Source organism: Prionailurus viverrinus, chromosome D2 (assembly GCF_022837055.1).
Source record: "Prionailurus viverrinus isolate Anna chromosome D2, UM_Priviv_1.0, whole genome shotgun sequence".
NCBI lineage: Eukaryota > Metazoa > Chordata > Mammalia > Carnivora > Felidae > Prionailurus > Prionailurus viverrinus.
Window position 1 is genome coordinate 20,560,789 of NC_062571.1, and position 18,882 is coordinate 20,579,670.

Genomic DNA, 18,882 nt, shown 5'->3' on the forward strand with positions numbered 1-18,882 from the left:
GCTCTGCTGGTCGCGCAGCACCCGCCAGCTTGACCTCGGAGCAGCGCAGGCCGCACAGCTATCCCGCGTCCTCGCGGTAAAACTGTTACGTACTGGCCCTTTCGGTCGTCACAGGCGGACGCCAGCCAGCCCCGCACTGTCGCGGTGAGGTGGCCACAGTGCCTCCATCAGCCTCCAGGCCGGGCGGAGGAACCGAATGCGGAGGGGAGGGCCGGGGGCAGAGGTGGCTCAGCTGCGCCTCCTCTAGGTCAGGGCCCTCCGCAGGCAAGCCGGGCTGCGGTTTCCTTCTCCGCCCCCGAGCCCTCCCCCTTTGCAGCCCCACCCACCGGGAAGCTACTACAGCGCCTGCGTCAATTCTGCCCTGCCTAGTTCCCCGGCTACTGACCGGATGTTAGCCGATTTCCCATAGTGCCTTGCGAGTGGCGGGCATGAGCGTAAACTACAGAGGGTCACCAGCGGGTTCTGTTCGTCATTGTTGGAGTTCTGTTGTGCCGCGGGGGTGTAGGAGGGTGGCGCCTGGTCGCTGCCTTGTAAGTTGGTGCAATGGCGCTTTTCCGGGGCGTGTGGAGCGTGCTGAGTGCACTGGGAAAGTCCGGAGCGGACCTCTGCGCGGGCTGTGGAAGTCGACTGCGCTCTCCCTTCAGGTAAGGTCCTCTCGCCTGCACTTCAGGAGGCGGCACGGCTCAGGACGGTCTGGGTTGGAGTGTAGACGTTTTCGTACACTTTTTTGTGTCTCCTAGGTGGTCCGGGCCACCGTGGCGCTTTGAATCATGCCTCGACTTTGCGAAGGGGCTGGTGGTTTTGCGACCAGGCCTTATCCAGCAGTCTTACTTTCCGGCCATCCTCCACCTTTCCTCTTCCTTCCCGCCGCTCCGCGCTGTCCAACCTTGTAGCCCTCGTTCAGAGTTCTCTGCGAAGTCGCGCGCCAGAGTCTCTCTCCATCAGTAGAGGCGTTGAGGAGGCAGGGTCCAGGAGCTGAAGTGCTGATGCTTTCCTCCACTCTGCCCTTCTTAACAGGCATAGATGGAGCTTTGAGAGTTCAGTTTTGCAGGTCTTTTCTCTGGTTAGGACAGGGTTTTAAAAGTCACTAACACCGTGCCATATATAGCATCCTGATGGCGTCTTTTTGGGGGGAATCTGTGTTCATCTAAAAGTGAATATTGGCACTTAAATACTTGATATTGGTTATTTTCTTTATACGTAGTTTTGCATATGTACCGAGATGTTTTTCATCCACCGTGAATAGTTATCCAAAGAAGCCTCTGACTTCATACGTTCGATTTTCTAAAGAACAGCTACCCATATTTAAAGCTCAGAACCCAGGTAAGGAGTTTTGGAGCATTTACTGTTTTCTGATGTAATAAAGAAGCCACTAAACAGTTTTACTTCAAACTTGATTTGCACTTTGAAAGCATCCAGTGACTGCGGAAACATAACCATTAACGTTTAGTGGTCTGTAAAGTATGACATTTTTTACCAAGTACAAATTCCTTATAAATAATTGAGCTAATGAAAGGTATTTTTATTTGTTTCTTATTACTATGTATATTTTATTGAGGTATAGTTGAAGCACAGTGTTACACTAGTTTCAGGTGTACAACATAGTGGTGACTGGACAACTGTATACATTATGCTATGCTGACCACAAGTGTAGCTGCCATCAGTCACCATACAAGACTATTACAATACCATTGACTTTATCCTCCTGACTTACTCATTTAATGAAAAGTATTTTAAAAATAGCAGCATGTGGAGTGGAAGCACCCAGGGAAGAAGATGAAAAAGCTGAATTTTGGGGGTCTAGTTGCCATTGGCCTGGAGCACCATTGATGAATCATTTTATTACTTGCTTTAGCTCCTGCTTCAGGGAATTGTTAATGAAGTTGCAATAAAATAATAACTTATGTGGATGTGTTCTGTAAAGCTCTATACAAATTGCTAATTCCAAGAGGTTTTTCACTGGAAATCAGTTGACTTACTGAAAAAAAAAAAAAGATTTCCAGGTAGGATTTTTGTTGACTCCCTAGAAAGGCTGTGGGCCTTCATTTGTGATTATAGTAGTGTAAAGATAGTAACTAAATTAAGAATAGTCAACTTTATGATTTCTAGAGCCCTTTCACAGGGTACTTGTGAAAACCAAATGAACTGTAATGAAAATTCCTACATTATAAAGAATTGGTTTAAGAGACATGTTTAAGAAGTACTCACATGTTTTAAAATGTTGTAGTTCAAACTAAGTGGTTTGTTAAAATGCCACTCCAGTTAAGATGAGGAAGGAAATGGGGAATAATGACTTGATCAGGTAAGATGAGGAAGGAAATGGGGAATAATGATCAGTTAAGATGAGGAAGGAAATGGGGAATAATGAATTGATTTTAGAATAGCTTGTTGCAAGTAGTGTTTCTGTAACTGAAATACAAGGCAGTGTTACATGAATCAAGATTATATTTTATTGTTGAGTCAGGTTTTATGAACTTAATAATTCCTGAAAGATGGGAAAAAATTTTTTGTTTGAAATATGAAGTAAAAAGCTTGAAGACAGTGATTACCCAACTGCTTAAACTAATAATTTTGGGGGGGTATGTGACATATTTCTTAATTATTAGGTAACAGACTAATAATTCTGGATCAAGTATGAAATTAAAGAAAACCTAAATCATTGTATTAAATTATATGTGGTATAGAGGTGTCTGTAATAAAACTTAGAGCTAAAGCTAGACTTCCTAGAAGTCTTTAGAAATTAATCCTGAGACATAAAATTGTGACTTTTTCATTTTATTTCAATCTATAGATGCGAAAAATTCAGAACTAATTAGAAAAATTGCCCAGCTATGGAGGGAACTTCCTGATTCAGAGAAAAAAGTAAGCATATTGGTTTTCAGTATTGCTGACCAGTTATTCTGCAGTTAAGAATAATAGTCATGTCCTTTAAGGGACTAGATGATTAAAAAAATTTTTTTAATATCTGTTACCTATAAAGGAACTTCATACTTTCTGATTCATAATGATTAGAAAATGGATGTATGGCAGTGGCAACAAAGGGTTGGCAATATCTGAAACTGAAGACTAGTTGTTAGACTCTCACCTTTGTTAACATTTTTATGAAAAAAACATGTTTTTAGTCCATATACATGTGATTCCAGAGCACATGTTTCACTTGGTGGTTCAGTCTGTCTTTTTATTTTTTTTTAATTTTTATTTATTTTTAATGTTTATTTAAAAAAAAAAATTTTAATGTTTATTTATTTCTGAGACAGAGACAGAGTATGAGTGGGGGAGGGGCAGAGAGAGAGGGAGACACAGAATCAGAAGCAGGCTCCAGGCTCCGAGCTATCAGCACAGAGCCCGATGTGGGGCTCGAACTCACAAGTCGTGAGATCATGGCCTGAGCTGAAGTCGGACGCTCAACTGACTGAGCCACCCAGGTGCCCCTAGTCTGTCTTTATCTGAAGTCATGCAGTTGTCTTTCCCTGGCGGGTGTGCTGTGTTTGATTTATCAGCAGTAATTTATTGACTTCATGTTTGGGTTTTTTATTTATAGATATATGAAGATGCTTACAGGGCAGACTGGCAGGCATACAAAGAAGAGATAAACAGAATTCAAGAACAGTTAACTCCAAGTCAGATTGTATCTTTGGAAAAAGAAATCCAGCAAAAACGTTTAAAAAAGAAAGCATTAATAAAAAAGAGAGTGAGTATCAGTGAAATATTTTTTTCCTTTGGCAAAGAACTGAAATTATAGAACAGTGAATATTGGGAGTTTTTCTTATTTTGATATATGTGGCTAAATGGTAGAATGTCATCAGGAGTACCCCAGTTAGGAAAAAATGGGATAACTCTTTTCTGCCACTAGGACCACTTGGCATTGAGTCTGTCTTAGAACCCCTTGTTACTACTTTTGAATGTATCCAAATTTAAGATATGTAGTTAGGACTAGAATGAAAGCTGAAGGAACAGAGTTATGAAACAGCCAAATCAGGAATAGCAAGAATCTTTGTGTCTGTGTCTTGTCTAGGATAACCTGCTGATTTGAATTGTTTTATAGGTAATGGTGAGTTTGATTATGGATGAGTTTCATTATGGATGTTGCTAAATAGACTGATTTCATTAACACATCAGGAAAAAATGCCTTTATTGTATCTAGTCAAATAAGAAGTCCTATAGGATGAACTACTTTTCCTCATTAAACACCTCACATGGTTCAGATTTGTAGTCTGGTCCCAGTTTAAGGTTATTAATCCACATAAATACTATTGCTTGAAAGACTACATTTTTCTGTAGGAACAGTATTAGGTATGAGATGGTCAGCTTGCTGGTCTAGTACATATACTGTAGAAAATGGTCATCAGAGTTAAAACTATTTCTTTGAAAAAGTAAATTTGAGACTTTAATGTGAGATGACAACATATGTCTCCCTGACTCTTGTTGAGCTCTCCTAGCACCAGAGTTCAGGACTCACCTATTTTAAGTCAGTAATCTAGATAGCAATCTAGTCTTCTGATCCAATTAGTAAAAAGGAGCTAGAAAAGACAATAGAAATACAGTGTCTGCATAGGGGTAAGTATTTGGAGGGCTGGGTACTGAAGTTTATTCTCCCTCCTTTATTCTCCCTTCCTTTTTAATGCACCCATCCAATATAAGAGTGGAGAGACCAGAAATGAGGATTGGGCAGTAATACGGGATTTCCCTTTCATATATTTCTTTTTCTCTTTCTCCTCCTAGTATTCCCATTTTATGTTTGTTACACCTGTTCTAAGTTGTCCTATAGTCCTTGGATAGTCTTCAGTTTTTGGTTTATTTTCAGTCTTTGTTCTCTTTGTTTTGGATTTTTGAGGATTCTATTATTACATCCTTTAGCCCAGTGATTCTTTCTTCAGCCATGTCCAGTCTACTAATAAACCCATTAAAGACATTCTTCGTTTCATTACAACATTCTTGTCCCTCTCCTCTCTCTCCTTTCTCTGCTTTCTCTCCTTTCTCTCCTCTCTCTCTCTCTCTTTTTTTTTTTTAATAGGTGCCATATCCAGCTTGGAGCCCAGTCTCCTGAGCTGAGATTAAGAGTCAGATACTTAACTGACTGAGCCACCCAGGCACCTCTGTTACAGCATTTTTGATCTCTAACTTTTTTTGTTTTTTGTTTTTTTTTGGTTACTTCTTGGGATTTCCATCTCCGAGTTTTACATTGCTAATCTGTTCTTACATGCAATCTGGAGCCTTTAGCATACTAATCTAGTTGTTTTAAATTCCTGGTCTGATAATTTCAACATCCCTCCCATATCTGGTTCTGGTGCTTGCTTTGTCTCTTCATATTATGTTTTTTGCCTTTTAGTCTGCCTTGGAAGTTTGTTCTTGATTGATGGACATAATGTACTGAGTAAAAGGAACTGCTGTAAATAGGCCTTAGCAATGTGGTGGTGAGGTGTGGGGGTCAAGAAAAGCATTCTGGGGGCGCCTGGGTGGCGCAGTCGGTTAAGCGTCCGACTTCAGCCAGGTCACGATCTCGCGGTCCGTGAGTTCGAGCCCCGCGTCGGGCTCTGGGCTGATGGCTCAGAGCCTGGAGCCTCTTTCCGATTCTGTGTCTCCCTCTCTCTCTGCCCCTCCCCCGTTCATGCTCTGTCTCTCTCTGTCCCAAAAATAAATAAACATTGAAAAAAAAAAAAAATTAAAAAAAAAAAGAAAAGCATTCTGTAGTCCTACAATTAGGTCCCGATCTTTTAGTGAGCCTATGCAACTGGTCTGTGAACTTCACAAGAGTTTCTCAGTTCACTCTTCCACACTCCCCCTCCCCATTAGGTGTGAGTCAGGATGACTAGAGTGTGCAGGAGTTGGGTGTTTTCTCTTCATGCAGGTAAGTTAGGCTCTGGTTAACTAGTTTCCCCTGAAGGCAGGCCTTGTTAATAGTTGAGTGCTCAGGCATTTCAAAATAGTTTCTTTTCCTCTCTTCCTTTCTTACAGAAGCAGGGGAAATATTTTTTCTGGTATTAATTGTGGAAATCTGGTTTAGCTCCTAGAAGTATATCCCAATACTGTGAGGACTGTCTTTTTTTTTTTTTTTTTTTTTTTTTTTTAATTTAAGTTTATTTATTTTGAGAGGCCAAGAGAGCCAGCAGGGGAGAGGCAGAGAGAGAGAGAGAATCCCACACTATCATTGCAGAGCCCGATGCTGGGCTCAAACTCACTAATAGTGACCTGAGCTGAAACCAAGAGGCGGTCGCTTAACTGACTGAGCCACCCAGGCGTCCTGTGAGGACATTCTTATGACTGGCTCCCCCTGAAGCCAGAACATCCAGCAATTCATTAATTACAGTAGAGGTTTTGGTACCCTAGCACTGGTTCCAGCAGGGGTTGCTTCGACTCCCTGTATTTACTTGTGTGTCTCTCCAGTCTAGGGGGCAGCAGTTTGAAACAAACTTCTCTCCCTTAGGGATCCAAGAGGGTTGTTGATTTTTCAGTCTGTTCAGCTGTATACTTATTGTTAGGAAGGATGATGAATTCCAAGCTCTAGAAACAAAAGGGGAAACAGTTACGTTATGAAGTACCTGGAGTCTGCAGTAGTTTTATAGTAGTTCTGTGTCTGAGAAGTCCAGGAAGAATGAGGTTAATCACAGGGGCTGTACTTTATTTATGAAATAAAATTGGGTTTGTTATTGACTTTAACCAAATTGCCATTAAAAACCACATAATTTATGAATTACAAGTACTACTATCCAAATTCAAAAACTAAATAGAATAGTGCAGCATCCTTTATTCTCTGAAACTCAGAAACTAAACATTAAAAAAATTTTTTTTTAATGTTTTTATTTATGTTTGAGAGACAGAGTGTGAGTGGGTTAGGGGCAGAATGTGAGAGGGAGACACAGACTCTGAAGCAGGCTCTAGGCTCTGAGCTGTCAGCACAGAGCCCGAACTCAAGAGCTGTGAGATCATGACCTGAGCTGAAGTCGAACACTTAACTGACTGAGCTACCTAGGTGCCCCTTGAAACTAAACTAACTTAAGCAGTAAGGGATACATGTATTTGCTATTTCTTGCCTCCTCTGTCCTTTGGTACCTAGTTAAAAGAATTGAATTTAACACATTTGTTGAAGTTTAAAAGTTGAGAGATACCAAGGAAGGAAATGAAATGAGAGATTATTAAACAGATACTCTAGTGTTTATGAGTTGTGGTAGAGGCATATAGTGGCTGGGAGATGGTAGTGTTCTGGAAGGATGAAACTGAAATTGTTTTAACCTTTAAAAAAGATTTTGTACCTAAGTGCTCAGTTATTCACTTCATGGAGACCATGAAAATAATATGTAAGGGAAAAGTTTTTATATGGAAAATAACTCCTAAAACCTTTTACAATTTTCAAAACTTAGTGCTATCACAAAAATAATTCTGATCCCGAGTGAGTAGTCATTTTGTATATACAAAGAATCATAACATTCACTTATAGGAACTTCCTGTAATGCATAGTAGTGAATAAAGTTTCTGTAGGTAAAGTCTTACAGAAGTTAAAACTATATCTAACTCTTCCATTTTTGTTACTCAGGAGTTAACAATGCTTGGAAAACCGAAAAGACCTCGCTCAGCTTACAACATTTATATAGCTGAAAGGTTCCAGGAACATAAGGATGGTACATCACAGGTAAAACAGAATTAGATTTGTTTTTTAAATTTTTGTTTTGATTTTTAAATACTTAGACAGAAAATTGTAGGGGTGTCATATGTTAGGATGTGAATAAAAGTAGTAAGTTATTATAAATAAGTACTTTATACAAATAATGCCCTCTTGTATCTTTTAAAGGAAAACACATTTTCTCGCCACATACAATTTGAGTACTTAGCGGCCAATATATATATTGTCAGCTTTTTTAAATTTAAAATAATAACATTTTCAAATTTATAGGGGTGTTAAAGTTCTGGAGACTTCTTATCAGTCAGTCCTGGGACTGTTTTACCATCACTGGGAAAGAATGAGAGTGGGATTATAATACTTTGTACTAGGATTTGAGTATAACCTTGCTTCATATTATATCCTTTAATAAAATTTTGGTTATGCCCATGAGAATGTATTACACCCATGAGTATCACCATATGAATATGTCAAAGAAGAAAAGAAGTGTGTCATTCCTGCTGTGGCTTATTCTTTCCTTATTTCCTTGTTAGAAGCTCCAAATTGGCAATTGTATTTTTCCTTTTATAATATGATAGGGTAAGCGTTCAGATCTCTAACTTTTGTCAATCTGAGATGAAGGTTTTTGCCACTGTGCCACATTTTGGGTTATTAGGATCGGTAGTTCATTTCATAAGTCCTGTTTGACACTTGATTAAATAATATGTATATGTGATATGGTCTTCCCTGGCTGTATACTTTCATTTATTTACTCCTTGGGATTTTAAAATTGTTTCTATGGCCTTAAATTACTAAAAATATATGCTTGTTTATTTTTTTAGTTGGAATTTGCTCAGTCACTAAATGACTTTGGATTTAGTTTTCTTATCAGTGTAAAAAGGTTATATGCTAGAGAATGCTCCTAAATCAGTGGTTCTCAACTCGACTGCACCTTGGAATCACCTAGAAAGCTTAATGGCTGAGGGACCCTATCTCAGGATATTAAAATTAATGCAACTATCATTTTTATTCATTTAAAAAATATTGGGTATATATCCTTATAGTTAAAAGAATCAAAATAAGACTTGTTATAAAAGATAACCAGTTTTCACAGCCCTGTCATATAAGTGAATACCTTTTATTGTTAGCTCATTCTTGTGCTGTTTATCTTCATATCTGTAAATAACAGCCTTATATTGTTACTTCTTGATTTTTTTTCAATTTTCAGCATTACCTATATTTTAGGCATTATCTCCCATTATTTAAGATGAGCATTTATTACTTTCTCATCCCACTGTTCATGTTTCCATTTTCCTGCCTCCCAGTATACTTACAATTTTGGTTAGAGAAGTATCGAGTATGATATTTGCTATGCCATTTGCTATGACTATTTTTTTTTTAATTGCAAAACTTTCACTGAAGTTCAGTATGTCTTATGTTTTTGTTTCCTTAGTTTTTTATGTATTATCAGTAATTTAGCCCCAAACCCTTAAATATTTACCAGCTTTCAGTGCATTTAGATGCATTAGCTATTCTGTCAGTTTCAATCTGGAACCTCTGTTTTGTTCCACTTTGGTTGTAGCCTTTTATTGCTAGTGCACAGTTGACATTCATCTTTGTGGTGGTTTTGTTTCTGCTGTTGTCTTTCTTGGTTTACTGATTTTATTATAGCAGCATCTCCCTAGTGAGAGTACATGGAAGATCAGTTTTTTGAATTTTTGCTTGTCTGAAAATAATCTCTAACCTTATATTTGCTTGATAGTTTGGGCATAGAATTCTAGGCATAGAATCTAGAGATCATGTTCTTTCAGAATTTTAAAAATATTGCTTCTTTCTCTTGTTAATAGCTTTTGAGAAGTATAAAGCCATTTTGATTATTGGTCCTTTGAATGTGATCTGGTTTCTTTTTTCTTCTCTCCCCTCCCCCCCACCTTCCCCGCTGTGTTCTCTTTAAGACCTCATACTTGTTTTTGTGTCTTCTGAGCTGGTCCTCTCATTTTCTTTTCTGTATTGTTTTTCTCTTAACCTTTTTTGCTTTTCTTTCTGGGATACTGTATACGTACATTTTTACTTAATCTCCTTGTTTCCAGTGTGGTACCACTGGCCCCAACTGTACCTGGTATCCACAGAGTAGCTCTGTTTTACCCGTTTGAGGGGATAAGTCCTAGAATCTGCCCATGGTGGGGATTTAATCTCTTTTTCAAGAGAATTTCAGTCAGTCTTACTGTTTTAAGCATACCTTTCACCACCGTTTTCTACCTATCTTGTGCTGCCAATTCCTGAGCTGCTTGGGAATTATGCATTGTAAATTGTTTTGCTTTATGGCTTTCCCCAGTACCAGGTTGGGAATCTGCCTTCTTGGTTAGGTAAGTCAGTTACCATTTCTCCACCTACTTTTTAGCTGCTAAAATTTTGTGTTGGTAGTTTCCTCTCCTGTTGTCTTTGTCCATGTGGGTTTATGCCTTAAAAAATGTTTATTCATTTACTTAAAAAAAATAAACAATAGAAATTTATTGTTCACAGTTCTGGAGGCTGGGAAGTCCAAGATCAAGGCACTGTCATGGTTGTCTGCTAGTGAGGTCCCTCTTGGTTCATAGCTGGTACCATCTCACGGTGTCCTCACATGGTGGAAGGGCTTATTTAATGAGTTTTAGGAAGGAGCAAAACTAAACATCTTTCCATCTCTTTAATTTTCTTTAATGAATTACTTTATTAAGGTGAAAGATCAGATTTTTTTATGCATGCAACTTTATAAATTATTGTTGAACTCAGTGAATACAGAAGTTTATGGATTAAATATAAGGAAAAAGCTTAGCTATGAAAGATTGAAGCAATTCCTTCCAGAGCTAAGAGAGCAATTATTTAGTGAGTAAATGTCCCTGAATATATTAGATGTGTTTATAAAGGTAAGTATTAAAGTGTTCCAAAACATGATGGTTATGTAGTCTCAGATACTGTCTATATCTCTATTTTTGTTGGTAGGATAAAATACAGAGTTCTGGTCAGAACAGTAAAGTTCGTTATTCTCACTCTGCTTCTGTTTAAAATCACTGATGACTTCCTCTTAGATTTAAATAGATTCTTTTCAGACCATTTCCCTCCCTTCTTCACACTTGCCTTCTCCGACCCCTCTGCCCCTCATTCTCCACCCACCCATTTATTGCCTCAGTCTCTGCTTTCTGGGAGCAACAGCACATACTGTGTGAGGTGTGCTGACTCTCCTCTCTAACTTTCCTCCATCCCTGGGTTTCCTGCATCCTTTAATTTTATAAATGAAGAACCAAGCCTAAGAGAGGTAATAATGACTTTTTCCAGGTCATATAATTTAAGTTCAGCTAAGTAGAATTAAGGACCAGTGTTGTATTGTTCCTATGAGTATGCCTGAATACTTAGGTACAAATTTTAGAATAAAACATTAAGATACAGGGAAGAAATAAAACATTTAAGTCTTTGAAGTTAGTCTATCATAGGAATATAGTTGAATATAAGTATTGTTGAATCAAAAAAGATACATCTGCACAGCAAAGGAAACCATTAACAAAGTGAAAAAGCAACCTACTGAATGAGGGGAAAGATTTGAAAATCATATATATGAAAAGGGGTTAATATCTAAAATATATAAAGAACTTGTACAACTCAGTAGCAAAAAAACAAGCTGACTTAAAAAATGGGAGAGAATCTGAATACACATTTTTCCAAAGAAGACAATACAGATGATTAACATGTACATAAAAAGGTTTTCAGCATCAGTAATCAGGCAAATGCAAACCAAATGAGATATCACCTCATATCTGTTAGAATGGCTGTTATCAAAAAGATAAGAAAATAACGTGGTGGCAAAGATGCTGAGAAAAGGGAATTGCTGTGCATATGTTGATGGGAATGTAGATTGCAGCTCACTGTAGAAAATGGTATGGAGTTTCCTCAAAAAATTAATAGAATTGCCATATGATCCTGCAGTTCTACTTCTGGATATTTATCCAAAGGAAACAAAAACACTAACTTGAAAAGATATCTGCACTCCCATGTTCATTGGGCATTATTTACAATAATCAAGATGTGGAAGCTATCCAACTGTCCATTGATGGATGATGGATAAAGAAACTGGTGTGCATGCATTATTCAGCCATCAAAAAGAATGAAAATTTTGCTATTTGCAGCAACATGGATGGTCCTTGAGAGCATTATGCTAAATGAAATAAGTCAGAAATAGACAAATAACTATATGATCTCTCTTATATGTGGAATCTTGAAAACAACAAAACAACCAAGTTCATAAATAGAATGGATTGGTGGTTGCTAGAGGTTGGGGTTGGGATGCAGAATGGGTGAGAATGGTCAAAGTGTACCAGTTTCTAATTTTAAATAAGTAAGTCCTGAAGATACATTGTACAGCATGGTGACTGTAGGGGTGCCTGGGTGGCTTCATCGGTTGAGCATACTACTCTTGATTTTGGCTCAGGGTCGTGAGGTGAGCTCCGTGCTGAGCGTGGAGCCTGCTTAAGATTCTCGTCTCTTCCTCCCCTACTCACGTGTGTGCACATGCTCTCTCTCTCCTCTCTCCCTCTAAAAAACGACATGGTGACTATAGTTAAAAATAATATATTGCACTTTTGAGGGGCACCGGGGTGGCTCAGTTGGTTGAGCATCCGACTTTGGCTCAGGTCATGATCTTGTGGTTTGTGAGTTCAAGCCCCACGTGTGCTGACAGCTCAGAGCCTGAAGTCTGCTTCAGATTGTGTCTCCCTCTCTCTCGGCCCCACCCCTGCTTGTGCTGTGTCTCTCTCTGTCTTTCAAAAATGAATAAACATAAAAAAATTTTTTTTAAATGACATATTACACTTTTGAAAGTTGCCTGGAGTAAATCTTAAAACTTCTTGTCACAAAAAAAAATTTTGTAACTATGTATTGTGACAGATTAGTTAACTAGACTTAGGGTGGTGATCATTTCACAGGATATACAAATGATGAATCAAGTTTACACCTGAAATTAATAATGTCATATGTCGATTATATATCAATAAAAAAGGATAATATCTACATCCTATTCACTTTTTGTATGTTTTAAGTTTAATAGTTCTTATTTAGAAAGACGGGGCTCCTGGGTGGCTCAGTCGGTTGAGCGTCTGACTTCAGCTCAGGTCATGATCTCGCAGTTGACGAGTTTGGGCCCCGTGTTGGGCTCTGTGCTTATAGCTCAGAGCCTGGAGCCTGCTTCAGATTCTGTGTCTCCCTCTCTCTCTGCCTTTCCCACGCTCATGCTCTGTCTCTGTCTCAAAAATAAAGATAAACATTAAAAAAATTTTTTTGTTTTTTTTTTTTTTAGAAAGAAAGGTAAGGAGCCCCTGGGTGGCTCAGTCAGTTAAGCATCTGACTCTGGCTCAGGTCATGAGCTCATGGCTCATGGGTTTGAGCCCTGCTTCAGGCTCTGTGCTGACAGTTTGGAGCCTGGAGCCTGCTTCAGATTCTGTATCTCCATCTCTCTGCCCTCCCCCACTTGTCATCTGTCTCTCTCTCTCAAAAATAAACGTTAAAAAAAATTTTTTTAAAAGGGAGGTAAGGAATTGATAAGACTTTGCCTGTGATTCTCGATATCAGATTTTATTATTGGAATCAAGAATTAAAAAAGATCTTTCTTTAACCACTGAAGTCTCTGTATCTGGTACTTAAACATATGTGTTTTACAGGTAAAGCTGAAGACTATAAATGAAAACTGGAAAAATCTCTCCAGTTCTCAAAAGCAAGTAAGTAGTATGGTTTTAGTCTCAAGTGTCTAGTTGGAATATCTGTGAGAGAATATATTAGGGCAAGGCTTTATTCATGTGAAAACAACTTTATGTCACTAGTATCACAAAGTATTTTAAAATTATTTTTATATCTTTAGGACCAGTTCAGCTTTTTTCTTTTGGTAGTTTTTAACTACAAATAAAAAACAATGTCACTCATAACTTAAAGTGTTCACTCTATCCAGTGACAATCTCATCTTGCCTCAGCTCCTTTCCCACATCCCAAACCCTGAAATTGTAACAACTTAATTATCTTTATCTCAGCCTTTTTCTCATCTTTTATATCAAAAAAAAATTCCTTCCTTAGTCCCCCATTATACATGTAGAATAATAGGTGATTTCTATATGGAAGCATTCCAGAAATTAATTGTAAAGATTCTTCTAAAAGAAATTATTTTAACAGTTACACTTTTTCTCAGGTGTATATTCAACTTGCTAATGATGATAAAATTCGTTATTATAATGAAATGAAATCTTGGGAAGAACAGATGCTTGAAGTTGGACGAAATGATCTCCTACGTCGCACAGTAAAGCACCAAGCAAAAAATGGCATTGAAGAATATTAAAATAGAAGATTGAGTTATGTTCATAATGGATAGACACAAGAAACCAATTAGGTCTCCATATCTGATGCTGTTGAAAATTAGAAAGGATAAAGTTGGTGAACATTTTATATTTAATTCCTTTTTCTTTAGCCCATGGACTTCTGCCAGTTGAATACATTTTGTATTAGTATCTTGCTTTGGAAAACCCAAACAGATAAAAAGTTCATGTGAAATTTACTTTGTGTTAAGGAACTACTGAGAATCACAATAATCCATGAAATGCAGTAGTGAATCATTTTACCTTTGATAAAGGTAAATCAGACTGTGAAGTTTTTCTTACTTGATGACTGGAAAGAGTATTCTTGTTTCCTTATATATATATATGGATGCAGGAGTTTCATATTCAAAAGTGCCCCAAATTGTAGAAGTCATGGTGTTTTATGATACAGTTGTACATGTTTAAAAGAGGGGTGCCTGGGTGGCTCAGTCGGTTTTACATCTGATCTTGGTTTCGGCTCGGGTCATGGTCTCACAGTTCATGAGTTTGAGCCCTGCATCCGGCTTTGCTCTGATGGTGTGGAGCCTGTTTGGGATTCTCGCCCCCCCCCCCCCCCCGCCCCCCCCTTCCCTCACCTGTTCTCTCTCTCTGACCCTCCCCGCTCGTACCCTCTCTCTTTCTCTCTCTCTCAAAAGAGCACCCAGTACTCATATATGTAAATGCCAATTCCTAGGTATAATTCATATATTCAGAATTGATAGTTGTACTTGCAAGGAATTGCTGGTTTCAGTTGCAACTTTTTATAAAAGGGATGGAGAGATTTATAAACGTTTTCCTTATTGCCTTGTTTCCTAAAGTAAAAACCAAGAAATTGTGTACCAAATCTATGCATATTGTTTTATATTGCATAGAATAAAAATTTTAAATGTTTCCTAATTATATGTTTTAGGGTGAAAGATTCATTTTGCAAAAATTTTTCCTGTCTTCTTTTTTAAGTAGGGATATGTATTCTGAATTATTTTCTCTGTCTCACATGAATGTATTTATCCAGGAAGTAGACAACTTATCTAGTATAAGTTTTAAAATGAGAGATCTAAAAAACAAAAGTCTCCAATGTCTTTAGACTTGGAATTTAAACATTTTGTGTAACATATAAAAGCCCATATAAGGTATAGCCAACTCTGGTCTGTGGGCCAAATCCAGCTCAATGCCTGCTTTTCATGGCCTGTGGGCTAAGGATTGTGTTTACAGTTTTAAGTGGTTAAAAACAATTTTTCAAAACACACAAAAATTAAAAGAGATTTGGTGTCCATAAATGAAATTTTATTGGAACACAGTTGTACTTTTTTCCTCATGGTTTATGGCTACTTTTGTGGAACAGTGTTGAATAGTTATTTCAGAGACTGTGTAGCCTGCCTAAAGCCTGCCTAAAATATTTACTATCTGACCCTTTACAAAGAAAGTTTGTCAACCTGTGGCCTTTAGTATAGATTAGTGTGACTAGTGTTCTATGTGTAAACTACTAGTGTCCAGTGTATAATTGTTAGTAATAGTTCTATAAAACTCTTTTCAGAGGTTGTTTTAGAATCTTTGTCACCATTATCTTAAGAGGAAAGAAGTCAAATCACTGAAGAAGCTAAGCAAAGTTGCTCCACAGTGTTAGCAAGGAAAATACTCTTTAGTTTCAAATTATATTAGTATAATAAAAAAGGTCCATATAGTGTGGGATGAGATTCTTTTAAATTATTTGTTATGGCTTAGTAAAAGCTTTATGAGCTTTCCAGTTAGTATATACCACATACCTTATCAACTTTTAGCATTTGTTTATCCTCTCTGGGGAGTCAAGCAAAGGTTTTCAAAATCTATACCACCTTTTGATTAAAATCATTCATCTTTCACCATCAGTTCACAGGAACAGGATAACTCAAAATTTATATGCACTTAATTTTATGCTAAATATGGAGAAAAATTGTAGCTTCTAAATCTCCAGAAAAACTCTGAAGATTTTTATAGTTTCTATATAGAAAATCAGTACAAAGTCATGAAAAGATAACTTGTATATAATAAGCTTGACAAAAGTAGGGACTGAAGAGAAAAATAGAACTTAAGAGGAAGAATAAGATTTAAACATATAAAGTTGGGTGTTTTCAAAGTTTCCCCTGTGGTTACAAATACAGGATGGTCTGCCATTAGTTAAATGGATATGCCATGAAAAAAAAATAGATATAGCGTGATTCTGAGGCTAGAAGGATTTGGGGAAAGAAGAGGAGGTACACTACTAGTGTCTATCAGTCTTTATTATTAGGGTTTCCAGGAAAGAATTAAGCCCTCATTCCCTGTGGCATCTAGAAAGGTACTGATTATGTACCATCTTGAGAATGGAGAAAGTCATCAGTGAAATAATTTACTGTGTTCTGTGCTTCACATGAGCCCAAGGAGCACATACGAGTCCGTGTTGATAGTACAATATTCATTGTAGAATGGGTAAGATAGAGAAATGAATTTTGTAAATATCTGCCTGGACAAATGTAGTACAAAACATATCTTCACAATTACCTTCTGGGTGCTTTTAACATTTAACTACCTACGTATGGTATTTTATACAGAACACATTCAAATCATATCTTTCCAAGTATATTGGGAAATCCAGTATCCGGTAAGTTCTCAAGTAGTTACACTCTCATATTGGAAAAAGAAGTATGAAACAGTGGCTAGAGCCGAACCACATTATGATAATACTTTATTGGGTATTGATAAAGTTGGGTATCATTATAAAATAATGATAATTTATTGGGTTTTCTTCATTTCTAAAAGAATGTTACTGTTAATACTTTAAATATTGGAATATCTGAGTCCGCACCTTAATAAACTTCAGTACATGCGGAAGACTGGAATGCCATATACCAAATGCAATCTAGATTCACAGTATACACAGTTTCTGTTATAACTCTTAATTTTTTTTTATTTTTAGAGAAGGAGAGAGCAAGTGGGGGAGGGGGAGAGAAAGAGGGACAGAGGATCCGAAGTGGGCTCTTTGCTCACAGCAGACAGCCCCATGCGGGTCTCAAGCTCACAAACCGTGAGATCATGCGTGACCTGAGTCGAAGTCGGGCGCTTAACCAACTGAGCGACCCAAGTGCCCCACAAAGTTTCTATTATAAAGAACAGGCTCTTACTGGCCAATAACCAGTGGCCACTCATAAAAAGCCTTACTTTTGGGGCTTTTCTTAAGTTGCCCTAACAAAGTATTTGCTGTAGGAGGTACAGAAAGTGCTAGAGGGAAAGATGCTGAAGAAATGAAACAAAGTAGTGTTCATGCTGTTCTAAGCAGTTAGTCATAAAGAGATTTTTGTACTTTTGTTCATTGGAGTACCAATGTTGGGTTCTTGAAATAATTTGATGACAGGAGAGGGGGCGGTGTGATTACTTTCTGACATTTACTTAAAGGATATTGTGTGCACATTCAGCCTACTGTAATTGTGTAGTTTTGCTATTGTTTTTGGCTAACTCCTTTTTTGGAAATGCCATTTTAGAAGATAAGCCATATGTTTTTATAATGGCTCTAAATGTGTATATTTAATTTGTAAATTAAAAAGGTATTACTATAAGTGGATTTAAAGTAACCAGAAAATTTTGATTTTTTTTCTGACATTTGCTGCACCTAAAATTAATCACCACCAGGTTGTGCTAAAACAGCAGGAAGTTTTAGTATAGTTAACTGATGGTATCCATTATTTCTCTTAATGATGTCAATATTCATTTTAAGAAAATTCTCTTCCTTACTTTTTTATTCTCTGCCACTCTTTTCTTCATAGCACCAAGCTCTTACAGACAAATTTGAAAATGTTATTAAGCACAGATTCTGTGTGTTTTGCAATTTTAAAGCAGTAATATTCTTTTCTAAATTGAAGCTTTGGAAAGAATAAGAACATAAACATTTATTATTTTGAATTTGTAAAACTCCAAACAGAAAGTAAAATTATACAAAGCTGCTATTATCAGTCTCTCACATTTTTCACAAATAGAATACTTCTGACAATTGATTAAATCATTGATTGCATTTAATGGAAAATACATAAAATGCAAAACCTTTTTCTAATACATTTAAAATATTAAAAAAATTTACTGGATAAGGATCTAAATACTAAAATTGACCCTAAACAAGAATTTTGAATAAGCTAAACATTTTTCTCTCAACATCATTCAAAATATTTTATATAAAATGGTTTCTGATTTACATATGTGATGTACAAGAAGATACTTGAGTTAATTCTTTTTTGCTGAATTTAGAATTTATCCAATTTCATTTCTCCTCCCGCCCCAAATCATGTATAAAATATGGACAGAAGGAAGGGAGTGCATGGTTTTGACACAGTGACCTTTTATTATACAGGCTGCGAACTACCAGCCTTCACATTAGAAAACTTGATTTGGTTGTACCCATCTCAAGGTCCTGTTTAAATTACTTGTTTAAACTGGAAATTTACTGCATTGAATTGGGTGGGATTAATGATGAGAGGAGGGATCCAAATTTGTTTATTAATCCTTCAGAAATTATTGAAGCATTATGAGCATTTTCTATGAGTTTTGGATTTTTTTTTTCCTCATTCACCCATCAGAACAGGACCTTAGTAGTTGTGTAACTAAGGTTTATACCCTGACTACAAGACTACTTAGGTGGGGGGAGTGGAGATTTGTTAAAAACATAGCAGTTTTCTCTTAATTTTGACATTAATAAATCTGATTATGTGTAAGCTTAGTATCAAATATAAATTAGACCTAAACAACTCAGGACATTTCCCCAAAAGTTATCTCCATCCTCAGTTTTTACTTTTGCAAAGCTCCTACTTGTCCTCTGTAACAAGAGCCTGAATGACAATTTGACTGAATGGTGAGATGTCATAACCTTTAGCTAATACTATTACTGACAGTAGTATCTTGGATTCAGATGTGAAGTGT

The 18,882-nt window shown here is 37.1% G+C and overlaps 1 protein-coding gene across 1 annotated transcript; it reads left to right on the top strand.

Annotated features, from left to right (window-relative positions):
* The first annotated feature begins 155 nt into the window (after positions 1-155).
* Positions 156-14,859, top strand: TFAM (transcription factor A, mitochondrial). Its single transcript, XM_047826176.1, has 7 exons — positions 156-644; positions 1,205-1,323; positions 2,792-2,862; positions 3,542-3,691; positions 7,532-7,627; positions 13,282-13,338; positions 13,800-14,859. Exons 1-7 carry the CDS (start codon positions 544-546, stop codon positions 13,944-13,946), a joined length of 741 nt encoding a protein of 246 aa, XP_047682132.1. The 5' UTR covers positions 156-543; the 3' UTR covers positions 13,947-14,859.
* The last annotated feature ends 4,023 nt before the right edge of the window (positions 14,860-18,882 follow it).